General features: G+C 35.7%; 1 protein-coding gene and 1 non-coding gene across 2 annotated transcripts in view; one reads left to right on the forward strand and one right to left on the reverse strand.

Moving 5' to 3' along the window:
* TTC6 (tetratricopeptide repeat domain 6) overlaps positions 1-21,227 on the forward strand; it is a 226,017-nt gene that overhangs the window by 194,424 nt on the left and 10,366 nt on the right. Inside the window, exons 27-31 of the mRNA XM_025392893.1 lie at positions 724-843; positions 6,273-6,346; positions 12,341-12,551; positions 14,794-14,946; positions 15,789-15,959. Of these exons, the coding sequence (XP_025248678.1) occupies positions 724-843; positions 6,273-6,346; positions 12,341-12,551; positions 14,794-14,946; positions 15,789-15,959 (729 nt within the window). The remainder of the gene's footprint in view (positions 1-723; positions 844-6,272; positions 6,347-12,340; positions 12,552-14,793; positions 14,947-15,788; positions 15,960-21,227) is intronic.
* On the reverse strand, positions 16,400-16,506 carry LOC112629652. The gene has a single exon (XR_003120730.1). It is a non-coding gene; the product is annotated as a U6 spliceosomal RNA (small nuclear RNA).

Here is a 21,227-nt window from a genome sequence, read left to right on the forward strand (position 1 = left end):
TTAGGATGCTTCTAGTACCTAGTGCAGAGTAGAAGCCAGTAAAATCTTGTTTAGTCAGTGAATGTAAAAAAAACAAAAAAAGGTAAAAGTAATGGAGAAGGGTCTGAGTTGATTCTCAGATTACACTATGTGTCTTTTAGAAAAATGAATATATTTATCAAAATATTTTGAGGTAACTTTCATACAAGTGCTTATTTGTTAGTTTTATTAAGATCTATTTTCATTGATTCATGACTTTTTCATTGTATACAAATTTATTGAATGCATGGTATGTGCAGGCTTGATTCTTGTTACTGGGCTTAAAACAGTGAACAAAATGGATAAGCTATGGCTTCATAGAGCTTAGATTTCAGCAAGGAAAACAATACAACACTAAAAAGAAATTATATATTTAATGATCATTTGATGAAACTACTGAGTCAGGGCAGAGTGCTAAATCCCTCTCTTCCAGCCCATACACCAATGAAAATGTATGGGGTGACTTGCAGGTAAAACATGAAATGCAAGCACAGTGTGCACTGCTTATTGAAAAGTGTCCATGATACTTTTTGCCTAAGGGTACCCTTTAAATCTAACATATGGTTATTTTGGCCATAAATTATAAAACAAATTGAAGAACTAACCATTGGGTCCTAGTTTGGACATAAATATATTTGTCCATAGCCAATGAATTCAGGCTCTAAAAAGCTGAATCTATGTTACAAATGATTATTTTATTTTTAGGCATTAACAGATTATGGAATTGTGCTGCTTCTTGATGCTACAGAAACTGTAAAACTAAATACGTTCCTTAATCGTGGACTCATCTACCTAGAACTAGACCAGTATGGCTTTGCATTAGAGGTAAGCCTTCCTGTTATGTAAAGAACCCACTTGATTTTGCACATTGACTTCTGAGAACTAGTGAACAAGATTTTATTATTATCAACTGGCAATATTAATGAGTGATAGCTTAACTTTAGCAAGAATTCTATTAAAATACTTGAAATGACTAATAGACTCTGTGAAAAAAATGTGTATTTTTGCTTTGTTTGGATTACAGATAAACAGCCAATACATTTTTAGACATTTCTAATGTGATCAAGACCATCACTTCTCTTAAGGGAGTACAGACAAAACTCAAGTTACTTAGTAAATAAAATGATTCCTGTAACGTGTACTCTGCTGTTTAGTGGTAACTTTCTCAAAATTTTCCTCTTTTCCCTTTGCAAATATAGCAAAATAAATCTGTTTCAAACAGGGCAGGAAATAGTTGCTCAGAATGGGCTACTGGTAACAGGTTTTTAAGTTAGTGGTGACAGGCGTTCAGAATCAGTAGAAAAAAGCATAGACAAGGTACTCAGATGAAACAGGTAGTTTAAATGTATTTCATTAAAGAATAATTAAACAAAATTCATCCTCATTTTTAACTTTTTATTTTTATTGTCTGTTTGTAACTCTTAGATTAAGAAACAGGAGGTAAAAATTAAATAGCAATTTGAAATGTATAGTTAAGTAATAACAGTTTTGCTTCTTTGTCTCTGAGGAACTGCAACATAACATATGGAGTGGAGTACATCCTGTTCTTCCCACCTCCCAAGATGATTATTTTTTCTATTTCTGGAGTCATTTTTTTGAGATTCTGTGCAACATAATCATTTACCTTTGAGGAAGTTTACGCTATGAATAAATGTGATCTCAATGTTTGAATACCTTTAAGCTTTTTGATATATTAAAAATATTTTTGAGCTGTGTCACTAGGTATACCCTCAGGTAGATGGAAATAAAGAACCTGCCTGTTTGTAGTAGGCAAGAAAACAATGGGCAACAGTGTTGAGGTGGAGAGAGTGAGATAATGGAGATGGGGAACAAGGGACTGCAGCTGTTAGAGAATTAAATGCAGGGCCCATGTTATCCTTTGTATAAAGATTTATTTAGTACTAAGCAACCACTAAACAACTGTTGCACACTTGCTACACACTGGGTCCTCAACAATGCTGCACAATTTACCATTGTAACTTACAGAGGAGGAAACTGGTATTCAAAAGAGGTTAAATAAGGCCTTTCCACAGTAAGTACTGGGGTAACATCTGAACTCAGACCTCAATTCCAAATTCTATCTTCTTTCAGGCAAGGCACTGGCATTAATATATGGAGATAAATGAGACAGAGTTCCAGTCTTTGAGGAGCTGATGGTCTAGGGAGAGTCATTCTTGTCCCCTCTCTTTCCTCACACCCCACATCTGACCCATTAGCAAGTGCAGTCAGCTCTACCACTAAAGCATATTTTGAATTAAATCATCTCTCATGATTGCCACTGCTATCTTCCTTTCAACCAGTAAGTACTGGGGCAAGAGCAGAACTCAGGTTTCAGAACTGAATCATTTCTCTTCTGGACTATTGTAGTAGCTTCCCAACTGGCTTAAGGTTCCACTCTTGCCCCTCTACATGCTATTCTCTAAACAGATGCTACAGAAATCTCTTAAAAATATAAAGCAGATCAAGTTATTCCTTTGCTCAAAACCCTCTGATGGCTTCCCATCACACTTAGAATAAAATCTGAACTCTTGACTGTGACCAAGCAAGACATTACTTGATATGACTGCTGCTCACCTCTGATCTTGTCATCAAACATTCTCTTCTCTCCACTAGTCATGCCACCCTGGCCTTTTGCAATTCCTTGGAAATGCTGAGCTCCCTTGCTGCCCTAGGACCTTTACACGAGTGAGTCCCTGTGCATACAACACTCTTCCTCCTGATCTGTGTATGATTCATGCCATCATTTCATTTAGGTTTCTGCTGAAATGTGACCTCTTCAGTCAAAAAGGTAGAAGCTAAACTAAAATGGAATATTAACAAATATTAAAAGAATCCCATATAAGTCTAGGAAGGGGAAGCAGAGGAACAGAAACGGAGAAAATCAGCAGAAAAGAAATAATAAAATAGTAGACCTAAATCCAGCCACACCAGTAGTTATATTAAATGGAAGTAGTCCAAATACAACAATGAAAATCATGAAAATGTCTGATTGGAATTTTGTAAAAGTCCCAACTATATTTTGGCAACCAGAAACACATTTTAAATATAGTGATATAGATAGGTAACAACAAAAAGCTGGAAAAGATATATCACAGAAACACAAATTGAAAGCAAAAAATTCAATTTTTCTCTATGTGAAGTTAAAAAATTAATTAAAACAACTAAAAAACGATATGAGCAGGGGAAGAAGCAATGAAATATATAAGACTGAGTAATTAGAGGTCTGCATGAAAAACCAAGAGAAAGTAGAATCTTTAAAAACACTTTTAGTGGGAAAGATTGATTAACAGAGAAGCTGAGTAGCCTGAGTGCTGAAAACATTAGTTAGTTGAGAGCTGTATGCCCTTCATAGGAACACTTTGTTCAGAAGCATTTCAACTGGGATTGTTTGTGAAGTTATGGCTAAGGTAACCAGAAGTTAATGGGTTAAGAACATTTGTTTTCCTCTTTTCCCTCTTGAAAACCTACCAAGATAATAGTAAAGGGATTAAAAAAAAAAAAAAAAAAAAAAAAAAAAAAAGATATAATGCTGCAAGGTTACAGATAGTAGAGAAGAGATGTTCAGGCACCCCAAACTGCCATTCTCGATCTAAATCCCTCAAACTTAAATATAAATGGGTAGCCAAGGATCAAAGCTTAAGGGAAATGAAAGAGCGACTAAAACAAACAGGTTGTCATAAGTATATAGCAGTGGCCCCCAACCTTTTTGGCACCAGGACCGGTTTCATGGAAGATAATTTTTTCAGGGGATTCAGGTGGCAGGGTGGCGGGGTGATGGTTTCGGGATGAAACCGTTCCACCTCAGATCATGGGGCATTAGATTCTCATAAGGGGCACACAACCTAGGTGGGCGCAGTTCACAATACGGTTTGCACTCCTATGAGAATCCAGTGCTGCTGCTGATCTGACAGGAGGCAGAGCTCAGGCAGTAATGCTTACCTGTGGCTCACCTCCTGCTGTGATTGAGATGTAAGATTGAGATGTAGATTGAGATTGAGATGTAGATCTACATCTCGTATTCCAGGGGTCCCCAACCCCTGGTATATAGAGCTGATGGGAGAAGGGGAGGCATGTGAAGTGGTAGTGTGAGACTGCTAAATTCTATTCTATGTGGTACACATTAGTGACTGTGTGGTTTGTTATTTATCATCCTTATATTAGAGAGATAATTAATGCAGAAGAGAAAAATTATAATATTAAATAACAGTGGCTAACTTTATTCTAAGTAATGCTAATAGTCATCTTTTATGTCTATTGTTGATAATTACTGCCTAATTACCATGTAGTATAATAATGATTATGTAGAGTCAAGTTCACTTTTGTAAGTTTCATCTGATTACAAAACTGAATTTGTTTTAGCCTTTTAAGTTACATGGTCATCCTTGAAACTTCCAAAATTCATGGGAATGTTTGTAATAAAGCTCACTTACACTTGGAAGTTTGCCTTATTTTTAGCAAAAAACAAAAAACAACAACAACAAAAAAATCCTCCTAGAGAGATGTCTGGAAGCATTTTTATTATATTATATTTGATTAGACAATAATTTAAAAAATTTTCTTCCAAATAGTTCCATTTGGTATCAAATATGCTTCTTGAATCAATGTGGGGTGTCCACATCTACAGGTTGGTCTGTGACTAATACTGCCTCCTCCAGCAGGATCTCTGAGTGCTCAGATTAACCTTACTACTCCCTCTTCCACCTCCAATAACAGCAGAAAATTTATCCTACCCTTCAAAGACAGTCAGCCTCTTCCCTCTGACATAGCCAGGGAGGGTTTGTGGAAGGGAGGAGGCGGGGAGGGAGAGGGAGAGTGTGGGCTTTGATTAGCTCCTTTCTGGCTGGGTAGTGTCCTTTGGGGCTGCAGAGTTCCAGTGTCTGGCTTCCAGGAAGGAAGCCTGGAGGGGTTTCCTTTTGCCACTCCAGAGAAGAGTATAATATACTGCTCTGCTTGATCAAGTGAGATCACAAACACTGTCCAGGAAGATTCCTACTGAAGCAGTCTTCTGGGGGAAAAAGCAGTGCTATTTTCATTCCTTCACAGATTCAGTACTCTTTCAGAAGCCCTTCCTATAGTATAGCAATCACTAAAATAAATCTACATCTCATATATTAATACATATGTAAATATCATGCAGTTGACATGATATAATATTTTGTTTTGCAGTTATATATTTAAATATTTTCTTAATTTAAATTTCTTATTAAAAATAAGGGTGAAGACCAAAAATGTCCGAGCTCGTTGTATTCTGTTAAAATTAAAAACAGACTCCAAAACTACTCTCTACCTCACTCCTAGGTTTAGGAACCATTAGAACCAGTAAATTTCTCTTATTTTCTTATTAAAAATAAGAAAATTAAGAAACAAGAATACTGAATAAATATTCAGTATTAATTCAGTAAAAAAATATTAATTCAGTATAATTCAGTAATAAAAATAAGAAAATTTAAATTTTCTTATTTTACTTCAGGCCTCAAATATTTCTGTAGGACTTTGAAGAGCCATAAGCTTCAGACACTGTCCCTGGGGCCTGATAGAGAAAAGAGCTCTGGGCTATCATGGCATGATCTCTTGTGGACTTAGCCCTTTGAATGCTTTTAAACAGCCTCTTTGTAGTGGCCACTGGGATCCTTCTCAGCTGACCTCCCTAACTTCAGATCTGGCGATTAGAGTTTCCATTTCTCCCTCACAGGAGGGCTTATGGATCCTTGACAAGAGACAATTTCTCGCCGGAAGTGTGGATTCCAAAGGCAGCAGCAGCCCCAGCTCATCCATACAGAAGGCCTGGTTATGCCCTTTCCCCAACCTGGATACCTGTTTGTCCTATAGTCATGTAACATCAAAGGCTCTCTTTAGGTGCATTTCCTTTCCTGTCTAGATAGAGAAGTCTCCAGAGGAGTTCACTGGGAATAAACAATAGAAAGTAAGTAAATGAGATAGATACCTCATTACCCATTGCAGGGCAAAACCATAGGAAAAAAATCTCCATTCTTGAGTAGAGACCAGTAGTACAAGATTCTGAGTGAGTCTACAATAATAGGTTTCCTTTGTTTCATCTGTTCTTATTTGATGTGATGCTACAAGGAAAATATAAAGTTTTAGAAAGGTGTGTATTTTAATGCTTGTGTCACATGTATTTAGGAAGATGTGTATCTTAATGCTTGTGTCATTGTGGAATCACAGTTAGAAGGAAGTTTAAGATAGCACATAAAATAATGTTGCAAAATTAACAAAAGCTTATAACATTATTTCAGGATTTTAAACAAGCTGCTCTGATAAGCCAGACTAACGAGAGCCTTTGTCACGCCACTGCCATGTGCCATCACAGGTATGGAGTGCAATTCATGTCAAAGTGGAAGCAAGCGGGACCATCAGACTTATCTAATTATCACCCCATAAACAAACCAGGAGAGAATGGAAGAAACTGGGAGAAATTGTGAATGTGACAGAGTACAAAAACGGGGAGGGACACAAAGAGTTCCCTGTGTAGACACGGGGACCACATTTAGTGTTCCTCAGCACCCTTCTGCCTTCTAATAGACTGTTCTACACAAATTAGCAGGCAAATGCTTCCATCATGGCATTGGGCAGAGTTCATCTAATCCAAGCATAGATGCTGGGAAAGGATCATGGCAATATATAGAATAAAATTATGCATAACTCAAAATAGCTAAGCATAAAATAATTTATTTTGTTCATAAAGTGGGACTATTATAAAGTCTCTTTCCTGGAGGAAAGGGGGATTTTAAAAACTTATGCGTTTTTAAGAAAAGTTTGCATTTAAAAACATGACTAAATCTAAGTAAAAAACACCAGCAAATATCTACAAAAAACACAATACTTAAAGCAAAGTTACTTCTTCCTGGGTTTATTATAAAAATAAGTTATAGAAGAAGAGATGAAAACACTTAAATAAGGTTAAAATATAGAAGATAATCAGCTTAAAATATACTCTGAAATAATATTATAGTGTATAGACTTTGCTAGCCATAATGCTTATGTTTCTACATATGTATTTGACATCATAAAATTAACTTTCAGTAATTTTGCTTTTAAAATTATAGAGATTCAGCCTGTGAGGACTTTAATATGTGATAAAATATATTTGATCAAATAATGGTTTATCACTTTTTTTCCCCTAAGAAACAAATAATACCAGTTAATTTGGAGGATTAAATTAGAATAGTTCCAAATTATGTAAACTAGGCTGTGTAAATACCCAGTTTAAAGAGTAAAACATAGTTTGAATTATTTAGGAAATTGACATCCTTTTCTCTTTGAGGACATATATAGTACGCTACATTTTCCTATGAAAGTTTTTTTTTTTTTAATTTTATGGGCAGAGTAATACCATAACTGGAACTTCTGAAGGTGTCTTTGTGTTAAAAGGCCTAACCTGGTCTCAGACCTTTCATTTTGTACAGACAGCGAAACCTGGTCATACCATTGTCTATTTTAATCCAGCAACCTTTGTGCAATCTATCTCTTTAAGTAATTGTCATTCTTAAGAAGAGATGGAATAACGATGACTGATGTGTTTGTTTTGGTGGGCGGGTGAAGACCAAAAATGTCCGAGCTCGTTGCATTCTGTTAAAATTAAAAACAGACTCCAATACTACTCTGTACCTCACTCCTAGGTTTAGGAACCATTAGAACCAGTAAATTTCTCTATATGTCGGTTCACAATCTCTTTTATGAAATGTAATCACTGGGTATATACTGGAGAGCCTCCTTGAGCTGATACTGCTTTGCAATTCCAAATAACCAACTTTCATCACCCAACTAGAATCTCTATTGTTCTTTAATAAAAGTAGAATTTAAATCAACTGTACACCTGTGAAAACTCAGAGTCCCAGTTCCACGTGTTTTGAGTTCTGAGTTGTGCTGAATTTAACAATAAGGAGTGTTGAGTGATTGGTCGTATATATATATATTTTTTGCTTTTCAAGGTGAGCTATAACATCCTTATGCCACAGATGCATGGACTGTAACTATGGGGATTTATTCCTGGTGTGTCTTACAGTAGGGAAAGTAAACATTTTCTCATTTGGAAAAATTCTTTAAAGAAATAAATTTTTAAATTTTAAGGCTTTGATCTTTGATCTCGTGGGGTTGCAGAGTTTTGAAGTATCCTTTGTATATCTCTGGTTCTCACTCTTGTGGTTGCTAGGAGACAACATTCCTCAGGCTTGAATATCCTACTTGTTGCCCAATTTAGTCACCCACGAGTGTTATGGTAGAATTAATTTTTAGAACTGAGAACGCCGCTTTCATATTTCAAAAAATATCATAGAGGGAGATTACTCAGTTATATATCCTATCTACTTTTTACTTCAGCACATTTATTTTACTATTCTTACATATTGGGGCATAAAATATTTTTGAGTCTTTAACTCTTCAAGCCAGACTCTTTAGTTTGGGGAGGGATTTGTGATTTATTTGTACAACTCAGTAGGGCACATCTGGTCACGTATGTGATTAATTTGGAAAATGCAGTGGACCTTTGTGTCTGTGGCCTAGTGGACAAGCTCAGCACACAATCCCTTGTTCACAGAACACAGTAAATAGAATCATGCACCTCCAGGAAGTGATCACTTGGCTCTAGATTTATGCGAACACATTTTATTTTAGAAAACCTCATTTAACATACTTTTACACTTGTGGTAACTGATGCTTAACAATGTATATCTCATTGAATGTGTATCCTGACAAGATCATAGATATTCTGCCACATTCTCCCATTGGCTAAATGCCATGCAGTTACTTAACAAGGGCTTCAACCTGTAGGACACTGTGACAGACACATATTCAGAGAAATGAAATTACTGTTTCCACAGTGGCATCTGCTCATTTTTCTTTTCCTGGTCTATTGGTGCAGGAGGCTGGGGAGCCTCTGATTTTCAGCACTTTCACCTCCCTGGACTTGATTTTAGTCACTATCGGCTTTGAGGAGCTTGCTAGCTGTCTTTCAAGATCTCTTTTCAGCTTCAAGATTTAATGATTATTTACTTTGTCTGAACAGACTAGTTGTTCATTAAACATTAGTGCTGATAACTTGATGGGTACAGAAAAATAGCTTCAATCACTGCCATTTGGTAATTCACAACTTGTATGACATGGTGGTGAGCTTCAGTTCACTGCCTTATTTTTCTAATTGGTTAGGCTATACAGAAGGGAAGATTGTATTTCATAAACCATATATTAGAATATGTACTCACAAAGGATTTTTCATTTCACTGGGTAAGAGGGGCCAGGGTGTATGATGCAATTTGGATGTCAATATTACTAGGGGCATTTCAATGAATTTGGGGAGAATATGAGAGAAAGGGATTTCCCTGGAAACGTCCATTGAAATGCTCACTATAGGTATGCATCATAAGTAAATGCTTCACTACCCACAGATAGAAATACTAAACACAACAAAACCTATCTAAACCTATCAAAACGAAATGCATTTTACATGGAATGACTATTATTCCTGATAAGGAATTTGTTATGCTATGTTTAGAATTATTGCTATACTACAGTGAGAAGGCACTTGGAAAGGCAAAGTGGACTTTTACTTCTTTTTCTCTTTCCTTCCTTCCTTCCTTCCTTCCTTCCTTCCTTCCTTCCTTCCTTCCTTCCTTCCTCCCTCCCTCCCTCCCTCCCTCCCTCCCTCCCTTCCTCCCTCCCTTCCTCCCTCCTCTCTTTTCTCTTTTCTTTTCTTTTGTTTTTTCTTTCTTTTCTTTCTTGAGACTCACTCTGTTGCCCAGGCTGGAGTGCAGTGGCGTGATCTCGGCTCACTGCAACCTCTGTCTCCCGGGTTCAAGCAATTCTCATGCCTCAGCCTCCTAAGTAGCTGGGACTACAGGTGCATGCCACCATGCCTGGCTAGTTTTTTGTATTTTTAGTAGAGATGGGGTTTCACCATGTTGGCCAAGCTGGTCTTGAACTCCTGACCTCAGGTGATCCACCTGTCCCGGCCTCCCAAAGTGCTGGGATGACAAGCATGAGCCACCATGCCCAGCCCGACTTTTACTTCTTAAATAGTGCCAATTATCAGGAAAGAGAGCACAATTTCATTGTATACTACTTAAGGAAAGTGACCTTGTGTTTTCCTGAGTAACTCAAAAGGCGGCATCTGATTCCCATATGTGGATGTTAACCTTTGCCTGCTTGTAACATCAGAAGCAAGCTTCTTTAATGCTTCAATGTGGATTGTTGTGTGAGCTTCTAGAAGAACACCTGTTGCACCACATTTGGGAAAACATGGAGGAAGTATCGCAAGTACCTGTCACTTTTCATGGGCTGGACAAGCATTAAAAAAATACTGTATCACATTGTGAGAAACTGAATTGCCTTTCAGTTTCAAAATGAATTCTTTCCCAAACCTTCTGAACACATCAAGGAGAATGTCTCAGCTAAGAGCTGGCCATTTTTTTTTTTTTTTTTTTGAGATGAAGGTTTGCTTTTGTTGCCCAGGCTGGAGTGAAGTGGCACAATCTTGGCTCACTGCAACCTCTGCCTTCTGGTTTCAAGAGATTCTCCTGTCTCAGCCTCCCGAGTAGCTGGGACTTCAGGGGCTTGCCACCACGCTTGGCTAATTTTTGTGTTTTCAGTAGAGACAGGTCTTGAACTCCTGACCTCCTAAGATGCTGGGATTACAGGCGTGAGCCACTGCGCCCGGCCAGAGCTAGTCTTTAAAAACTTTCTGTTTGTAATCGATGGTGCAGCACTCAGGCTGTTTTCTGCAGAATAAATATCAGCTCCAAGCTTATCATTTTAGCTTATTATTTTATTTATGACATGAGATAATTTTTCAACTTATGGTATTTAAATTAATTTGCTTTCAAAAATAAATTTAGTTAAGTAAAAAAAGTGAGTTGATTTAAAAGAAAATATTTAGTAAATGATAGTGTAGGTGGAACCTGGGGCAACTTTCATGAAGGAAGGGGTAGTTTGGAAATCAGTAGTTTAAGAGATACTCTTGAGTAACCTCTGGAAGATGATAATTCCTGAAACAGTCTATCCTGGGTTCCATGTATTTTATAAAGGAAAAGTGGGCAAAGTAGTGATCCATCTTATTAAAATTTGAAACCTGTTTGAGAAGTAATGAAGAGAATAGAAGGAAGATATAATCTTCAATGGGTGAGGGTTTCTGTGCTAGGTGTTCTTCACATGTTCTTATTTGATCCTCATAACAACCTTAAAAAATTAATATTAATTTTCATGTTCAGGTTCAAATCTGAACTCCAAGCCTTTCTTCTGGCTACCTTGTTGAGATATCAGCTCACTGGCTCTTGTACACCAACCACAGGTGTATTATAGGTGCAGATTGTGTGGTAGAGATGGCTGTGTGGAAAAGCATGGATTTTGGAGTAAGGCTTATCTGAATCTCAGATATTTTCTCTGTGCAAACATAGTATGTTAGTTACTCTGCCATTACCTGTGTGCAAACTTTTCTGTGCCATAATTTTCCTTTCATCTGTAAAATGTAGATAATTATAACTAGCTTACAGAGTTGTTGGAAGTATTAAAGGAAATAGCATATGTTAAGTATTTAGCACAGTACCTGGTAAGTAAACAATGCTAGTTTCCTCATTCCATTCTATTTTTAAAAATCCTAGACTCTCTCCATGTTAATTGAAACTAAATATTATTATTAGATATGCATATGAAATGGAGAAGCGACTTTATATGCCCATGAACAAATATTTGATGCCTTTACAAGAGAGTAATTAGGGAGGATAGAGAGAGTTATCATTTAGCCAAATACATTCACAATTTGATAAATAAAATGCATTTTACTTTCTTCTCTCCCCTTCTCTCCTGGTGTCCACATTGAAATGGCCTGCCTTTATAGGAGATCTGACGTAAGGACGCCCATGTGATGAAAATCTGGCTGTTTTCATTGTATAAGGAAATATTAAATACATACAAATAAGTTTATTTTAATCTATTTTTTAAAAGTAGATTTCATCAATCGTAGCATATGTTTTTCTATACTGGTAATTAATACCTGTTAAAAACAGATTTAAGAATGCCATGTGGACTTTAATAACTTGAAAAAAAAATCCAGAATATCATCCCATCACATTCTGCTATGAAAATGACCCTTTCTTGCCGTCTTTCCTTTTACCAAAATCTTCAAAGGACCTGTCACACTTCCTTAGGTCTTATGGACTTATGTGCCTACCTCCTACAATGGATAATAGAAATGGAGATTTTTTTATGAGTCAATTCAAATCTTTATGGACAAGTCAGTTACAGGAAAACATTGCATATGCCACCAGAATGCATCAGTTCACCAGAAGGCATCAATATTTTTATTTATTTGCAGAATTAATGAGTTTGAAGAAGCTGTCAATTTCTTTACCTGGGCTCTTAAAATTAACCCATGTTTTCTGGATGCTTATGTTGGACGGGGAAATTCTTACATGGAATGTGGTCATGCTGAAGCCACCAAGCAAGCACAGAAAGACTTTCTGAAAGCGCTGCATATTAATCCAGCATACATAAAAGCCAGAATTAGTTTTGGCTATAATTTGCAGGTAATATAGCAACATTTTGAGCATTAAAAGCATCTTTTGGGGAGAAAGAATTTATTTGGCTCTTTCCTGGCAATGGGAGTATTTCTTTGGTTATGAACATTTGTCTTTTCCTTGCTTTTAGGTTCCAGAGTAGCAGTGGGAGCAGGGGGTTTAGTTAGTTATAGAGAGACTGTCTGGATCTGGATCAGCCTGGGGAACTGGTAGGCTGGTTAAATGAAAATCTTTTGAACCTGAGCTTCCTTTTATGTCTGCACCCCTCCCTACCTTCCTCCTCACTTACAAACAACTTTTAAAATTTGCCTGATGAAGTTCATCTATAAGAACCTGGGTAACAATTATTTTACTAGCTTGTATACCTAGGCCCCACAGGTTTTGTCCTATTGCATTAGTGGAAAGCTAAAGGGAAGAAAATTAGCCATTATTGGATCACAGAGAAATTTGCCAAGTCCATTTAAAGAGAGGGATTTCCAAGGCAGCTAGAACTGACTGCATGCAATCCAGTGAAGTGTGTTAAGATCATCATCATTCACTGCATTCAACAGACATTAACTGAGCACTAAATATAGAATGGAAACTGCTCTAGGCCTAGGGATATAGCAATGAACAAGATATACTTCCTTCTTCTTGCAGAGTTTACTACTCAGTGGAGAGATAGGCATCAAACAATTAATCGTATGAATAATTGATTATAATCATGATAAGTGCAACAAAAGAAAAGGATGAGTTTTAGTATAACTTGTAACAAAATAACCTAGCTTTGTTTGAGAGGTGAGAGAAAGCTTTTTGAGAAATTAATAATGTTGAGGTGTGAAAATAGGGGCCATGGCTAGGATACAGTGTTCTGTAGAGCGGAACCGGCCCATCAGAAAGTCTCGTAAGAAAGAGACAAGAGGGCCCAAGTGGATGGAATGTTATGGGCAAAGGGAGCAGGGCATGAGTTGAGGCTGAAGTTAAAGGCCTTATGGTCCAGTTAAAAATGTGAATAGCAGTAATAGGAGAAGTGACATCAAATTTGCATTTTATGAAGATCTCACTGGGTGTATAGCAACCTAAAAGAGAATTGAAAAGCCCAGCAGTGTAAAGAATTGAATGAGGAAGGAGGACTGCAAAAGGAGAGTTAGGCTCATCTGAGTTCTGTCCAGGGAAAGAGCAACAGTTTGTTCAACAAATACTTACAGATTCCCTTATTATTTGCCTAGCACTAGAAATATAGAAATGAGCACAACAGATGTGGTCTGGAGCAGATGACAGAGATCTTACTGTGAGGCAGTTTGCTATTTAATATTCTAATAATCTAATCTCAATTTGCCTGATTCCTTGTTTATTAAATGAGCTTGTGTTGACAGTGTGGATTTACAAATGGTTTACCCAGAGAGAGAAGATTTGATGGTCAGGAAACAGGGTCTTGTTCCCTTAACGGTTGTATTTCTTTTTACTTTCATATGAGAGTCCCTAGGCTCAGCTTGGTTAAAGTGAGTCAGCTTCTGAGATTCTGGCAAGATGGGTTTTTTTTAGCCCATTAGAAAAAAAGACAGACTCCAGACTGTACTGAATTTATTAACTCACTGCCTTCCTGTGGAGGCATTTAGTTGCCAGCTGGTCTTCTCTAGGAAGCACTCTGACATCGTTCTATTAACAATGCCCCTCTCCTAACCTTTTTCTTTCTTTTCCAGTTGGTATAAACAGAAGCTTGGTAGATTTACATGTATTTTCCATGGAATATGTATAGTGATCCTAAAACGCCAGATGCTGGCATGATTTATCAGAATATGTTTTACACCATTATTCATTTATTATTCAATACATGTTTATTTTATTATGTATATTATGTATCTATTATCTATAACTGGAGATTCAGTGCCAACCAAATAAATGCAATCCCTCCCTATGTGTGTGCAGCTCAATGTGAATCTTTGTGTGTTGGTAAAAACCGTTGGCATTTCACATGGTGGCTATGATTTTATGTTGTCCAGGATTGGTACAGGAGATGACTCTGAAGTTAAATATATTTTAATTAATTAAAATTTCATCATAAATACTCAGAGGTAATTAGTCAACTGAATACAGTCACAGTATGCTTTCAGTATGCCTACTTTCTGGTTTAAAAGAACTTAGATTTAGCATGGCTAAATACCCTTACTAAATACCCTTACTAAAGGTTTTATTTGATTGAGTCAGAATCATAAACATTTGTTATGTTATGGACTATTTCCTACTTTGTGTAATTGGAAAATTATTTTAGGCCCAAGGAAAATTCCAGAAAGCTTGGAACCACTTTACCATTGCCATAGATATTGATCCAAAGAACTACCTAGCCTATGAAGGAAGAGCTGTGGTCTGTCTTCAGATGGGTAATAATTTTGCTGCAATGCAGGATATTAATGCTGCCGTGAAGGTAAAAACCATCTTAGGTTATATTATTATTAGCATAAATTAACACTGTCAATGAATAGGTTCAAGTAAGAAGTTCTCTGTTAGCTTTTTAAAGTACTTATGCAGAAAATAATGTTTTGTATTTTTTTAACCCAAGTGATCCCTAGGGTAAAGAGTTATGGCTTGCCAATTTTATAACCTAAATGCACTAAAACCCCAAAGTCCTGATAAATGTTGATCGCTTTCAGTAAATACGCTTTATACTTTCATGAGACATCAATATTATTTTGTCATACAAAGTGAGTGCGTAACATAAAATAATGTTCTAGGTTTGAAGGAACTAAAGAGAGAACAGTGTAAATCCCCAGAATCTTCCCATAATGAAATGACAAGTAAAAATCTCATGTTGAATGCATGGACAGAAACTCTTCTTTACTTCTAGATTTTGGGTTTTGATTCTGTAGATTTGGGCAGATATTGTAGTGTTTGAGATGAGAAAAAGGAAAGAACTGAAAGATAATTGCTACTACATAAAAATACACCTGTTAACTATTCAATTTAATTTCTTCTCTAGCTTAACAGCTAAACAGATAAGCTTTTCCACTTTGTCTATTCCTTGGAAAGGAACTGAGTGAAAAAACACTAAGAGTATTTGTTTTATAGCAACCAAATCAACAAAGTGTTGACACTGAACCAACTTCATACCAACTCCTTTCTCAAAATATTTGTTCTACTGGGGTTTTACATGCACTATAAAACTACTCATTTCCCACAAGTAGATTCTCTAATGTTCATTTTGGCAGACATGAAATCAGAGATACATACTATTCCCAGATGTTAAATAATCATAATATTATACTGCAGATCAATACTACAGCAGAATTCTTAACAAATCGTGGGGTGATTCATGAGTTTATGGGCCATAAACAGAATGCAATGAAAGACTATCAAGATGCAATTTCTCTAAACCCCAAGTACTCGCTGGCTTACTTTAATGCGGGAAATATCTACTTTCACCACAGGCAGTTTTCCCAGGTAATGTGAGTTTTACTTAACACTTTCTTTTTGACATGAAATGCTATCTTTATTATATATAGCTTCAAAATGTAGTTCATACAATCTCAGGCTAATAATGCATTGGCTATTAGCTCTTTTATTTAAAATGTTGTCTTACATAAGAATGCTTATAATTTATCCATTAAATATTTATGCCTCTATGGATTTATTCTCCTCATTATCATCAACAACACTTGTAAACGTTTTTTCTTCTTTTATATTTTATCATAATAAATGTCTTGCTAGAATCTTATTAAGACATAATTGACATAGAACAAATCACACATATTTGAAATGTTTGATTTGATGTCTTGACGTATGTGTACACCTGCAAAATCATCACTACAATAAAGATAATAAACATCTATCAGCACCAAAAGTTTTCTCATGCTCCTTGATATTTTATCCTTCCTTCCCTGAAAAATATGAAATGCTTCATGAATTTTCATGTCATCCTTGCACAGGGGGCATGCTCATCCTCTCTGTATTGTTCCAATTTTAATGTATATGTTGCCGAAGTGAGCATCCAGTAAACATTTTTTTGGACTTCCCCAAGTGTGAGGACTTGCTTTGCGATATGTATTGTCACCAGCTCCCGCCTGGAATCCTCTGTTCTTTCCCCCACTTAGACTTCCTTCAAGACCATCCTTATGATTATCTAACTCACCTTAATTTATGCTTTTTCCAAATTTCTGCCATGGGAGCACTTGACTGGGAGTAAGAAGACTTGGATTTTAGTTCTGGTTTTGTGTGATGCCTTAATCTCTTTGGATTTCAATTCATAGTATCTGAAACAAAAATGTTGGGTCATTAGATGATGGTATTTTCTATTTTTTGGATTTATTTCATTTGAATCATAAGGCAAACTCTTAATTTTTAAGTTTTTGCTTTTTATTTATAGTCACTCTTTTTTCTGCTTTCCTTGAATTTGTCTTGTTATTCTTTATCTTTTTGAGTTGGAAGCTTAATTTATTTTCACCCTTTCATTTGTATTGTAATACGTTATAAAAGTATGACTTTTACCCAAGTACTGTTTTGGCAGCATGCCACATATTTGGCCCTGTAATGTTTGCTTGTTTAGCTCTGGTAAAATACACCTAACAAAAACTTTACCATCTCAACCATTTTTAAGTGTATATTTCAGTAGTGTTAAGTATATACTGAAATGTTTTTATTAATGTTTTCCCCAGATTTTGCACCTGTAATTTCTATTTCCCATTTGACTAAAGAATAAATTAATAGGGCATTTAACCAGATGGAAGGACATTTATATTTTCAACATTCTGGAATTTATTGAATTTTAATGTAGTCTAATGTAAAAACCTTTTTTGAATATGTCAGGGTCATTCCAAAGAAAGGGTAGCTACTATTAGGATGTGGATTTAAGTCTACATTTATGAAGTCTACATTATTAATTAGTTTACATTCATACTTTTTTTTTCACTTGGTCTATCTTGGACTGAGAGATTTATTCAAGTATCCTGTTATTAGGGGGTTCCTATGTATTTCTCTTTACATCTCTTATAATGTCTGCTTTGTGAAAATTCATGCTACATTATTTCATGTGTAGATATTTATACCTATTATATATGCATTATGAATTATAGCCTTCAGCATTACAAATTTCCTTCTTTGTTTCTTTTAATGCTCTGTGGAACAAATTATCTTTTGTGTAATATGAGGATCATAACCTCTGAGACCTTCTGATTTGCTCTGCCTGGTATTCCTTTGCTTTTCCTTTTCCTTTCAACTTTTAAAATCCTTTGTTTTTGGTATGTCTCTTTTATACTGCATAGAATTGGATTTTACTTTGAGAGCTAATTTGAGAATATTTTTCTTTTAATAGGCAAGTTAAGCCCATTTAATTTTGATGTAATAAATACATTTGATCTTAGTTCTGTCATTTTATGTAATACAAGTATGTTAATGTTAAAAGTATTTTGAAAGTATTTAACTCTGTTTTTTTATTTTTTGACTTTTTTTCAGTTTTTGTGATATTTAGGAAGACTTATAGTTTTGCTGTAGTGATTACCTTTATAAAAATAACTTTAATACTCTTATTTTAGTTTCTCTACTATGAACAACAGTGAAATTACCCCTAAACTCCTCCTCCCTCTCATCCATTATTCAATTTTAGTTAGTAATATTCTTTTTTTAAAAAAAAATAGTTTATCCTCATATTCTTAAATATGCTTCAGCTTATTATGTCAGCTTATCATATAAACTTAGTTTCCACAGTCTCTCGGGTATAAAAGTTAGTCCAAATTAAGGTGAGTTAGATAATCACATCATAGGGAGGGTCTTGAAGGAAGGCTAAGTAGGGGAAAGAGCAGAGGATTCCAGGCTGGAAGCAGTTGACAATAGATACTGCAGGGCAACTGCTGACGCTTGGGGAAATCCAAAAGAATAGTTACTGCATGTTCACTTGGGCAGTACATAATCTAATTCTCTCATTTTGTTGTAAGTTTTATTATTTCTACACTGTCTGAAGATTTAATATTTATGTATTATTTTGTTACCCTTATTGCACATTTTAGTCTTAGTTCTTCAGTTAAGTATATTCAGTTCTCATCACCAGATTATTTGCCAAACTCCCCTTCCCCGCAATAATTTCTTGGTTGTCTGAAATTAATCCTCTGGTAGAGTTCTAAGAAGGGGCTCCTGAGAACAATATTCCTTGGATTTTTGCATGTTGATAGCTGTTTGCCTGTAGCCTATTTTATACCTTAAGACATCATGGCTCCTTGACTCATGTTTCTTTCCTCGAGTGTCTTGTAAGCGTTGCTTTCTTTTCTGGTGGTGTATGTTGGTGTCAAGAAGCATGATGCAAACCGGATTTTCTTTTTCTTAAAAGCAACTTGCTCTGTCAAAATAACCACATTTGTTTTTTAAGGAAAAAGTTTTAACAAGGTATGCCTTAGAGTTGACCACTGCAGGTTAAATTTATCAAGTATACAGTGTATGTTTTCAGTATGTAGATTTCAGATAAGTGTTGTTGAATTCAGTTAACATTTTTTTTTTTTCTGTTTCATTGTTCTGAGTTTGTTCACTGGGGATACCAATTATATAGATGTCATATATTCTTTAACTTTGAATTATTCTAATTTTTTTTTCTTAATGTCTGTTTCATTTTCTTTGTCTTTCTTTTGTATTTTTTTCTAAATCTTTATACTGTTTCCTGAGATACCTGTTATCCCTGTGGACCTCATAAGTCAGGTTTCCTTTTTATTTTTCTAGTCCTATCCTATTTCCATGCCATTTTTTCCTGGTCACTTCTTTTCTGGGTTCCTATATTTCTGATTCATTTTTTTTTCTTGATAGGAATTGCTTCCTTAACAATTTTTTTCTAAAATAAATTTTTTAAATGAATTTTTTTCAGAATCATTTTATTTCAAAATGTTATATTTTTATTGATACATACTAATTGTACATATTTATGGGGCACAAGTGATATTTTGATACATGCATACAATGTGTAATGATGAAATCAAAGTAATTGGAATATGCATTGCCTCAAACATTTATCTTTTCTTTGTGGTGAGAACATTTCAAATCTTCTAGCCATTTTGAAATATGCAATAAATCATAATATAGTCACCCTGCTGTGCTATCAAATACTAGAACTTGTTCCTTCCATGTAACTGTATTTTTGTTCCCATTAACCAACCTGTTTTCATCCCCCCACCCACCCCTCCCAGCCAATTGTAACCACCTTTCTATTCTCTATGTCTCTGTATGTTTATGACACAAAGTTTTTCTTTTTTTTTTTTTTTTTTTTTTTGAGACGGAGTCTCGCGCTGTGTCGCCCAGGCTGGAGTGCAGTGGCGCGATCTCGGCTCACTGCAAGCTCCGCCTCCCAGGTTCAGGCCATTCTCCTGCCTCAGCCTCCGAGTAGCTGGGACTACAGGCGCCCGCCACCACGCCCGGCTAGTTTTTTGTATTTTTAGTAGAGACGGGGTTTCACCATGTTAGCCAGGATGGTCTCGATCTCCTGACCTCGTGATCCGCCCGCCTCGGCCTCCCAAAGTGCTGGGATTACAGGCTTGAGCCACCGCGCCCGGCCCAAAGTTTTTCTTTAAGCCTCCAAATATGAGTGAGAATATGTGTTGTCTTTCTGTACCTGGCTTATTTCGCTTAACACAATGTCCTCTATGCTCACCCATGTTGCTGCAAATAATAGGCTTTTATTCTTTTTAATGATACAGTAGTATTCCATTGCATATATGTAACACGTTTTCTTGATCTATTCATCTGTTGATGGACACTTAGGGTGATTCCATATCTTGGCTATTGTGAATAGTTCTGGGACAAACCTGGGAGTGCAAATATTTCTTCAATACACTGATTTTCTTTCTTTTGGATATATACTCAGCAGTGGACTTGCTGGATCATATGCTAGTTCTATTGTTTTGAGGAACCTTTGTACAGTTTTCCATAATAGCTGTACTAATTTACATTCTCACTGTCAGTGTACTAGAGCGCCCATTCTTTGCATTCTTGCTAGATGTGTGTGTTATTTTTCCGTCTTTTTCTTTGTTTCCTTTTTTTTTTTTTTTGACAATAGCCATTTTAACTGAGGTGAGATAATATCTTACTGTGGTTTTGATTTGCACTTCTCTGACGATTAGTGATGTTCAACATTTTTTTTTTATAGATCTATTGGCCATCTGTATGTCTTTTCAGATCATTTGCCTTTTTAATGGGAATGGTGTTTTGTTTTGTTTTTTTTTTTTTTGCTGTTGAGTTGTTTAAGTTCTTTATATATTCTGGTTATTAATTCCTCATTGGATGAATAATTTGTAAATACTTTCTCCTATTCTGTAGGTTTTCTCTACACTCTATTGATTATTGCCATTCCTATGCAGAAGCTTTTTAAACTTGATATAAAACCACTTGTCTGTTTTTGCTTTTGTTGCCTGTGCTTTTGTGGTCTTAACTCTTGAAAAATCTGTGCCATATTAATCAGTGTCCTGAAACATCTCCACAATGTTTTATTCTAGTAGATTTATATTTTCAGGTTTTACAGTTAAGTCTAATCCATTTTGATTTGATTTTTGTACATAGGGAGAGACAGGGGTCTAGTTTCTTTCTTCTGCATATGGATACCCAGTTTTCTCAGTTTTATTTATTTGGGTCTTTTCTCTCTTTTTTGTTAGTCTCACTATCAGTTTTGTTTATTTTTACAAAAATATAACTTCATTTTGTTGATGTTTTATATTTTTTAAGTCTTTGTTTCTGCTCTGATAT

This window comes from Theropithecus gelada, chromosome 7b (genome assembly GCF_003255815.1).
Source record: "Theropithecus gelada isolate Dixy chromosome 7b, Tgel_1.0, whole genome shotgun sequence".
In the NCBI taxonomy this organism is placed as follows: Eukaryota; Metazoa; Chordata; class Mammalia; order Primates; family Cercopithecidae; genus Theropithecus; species Theropithecus gelada.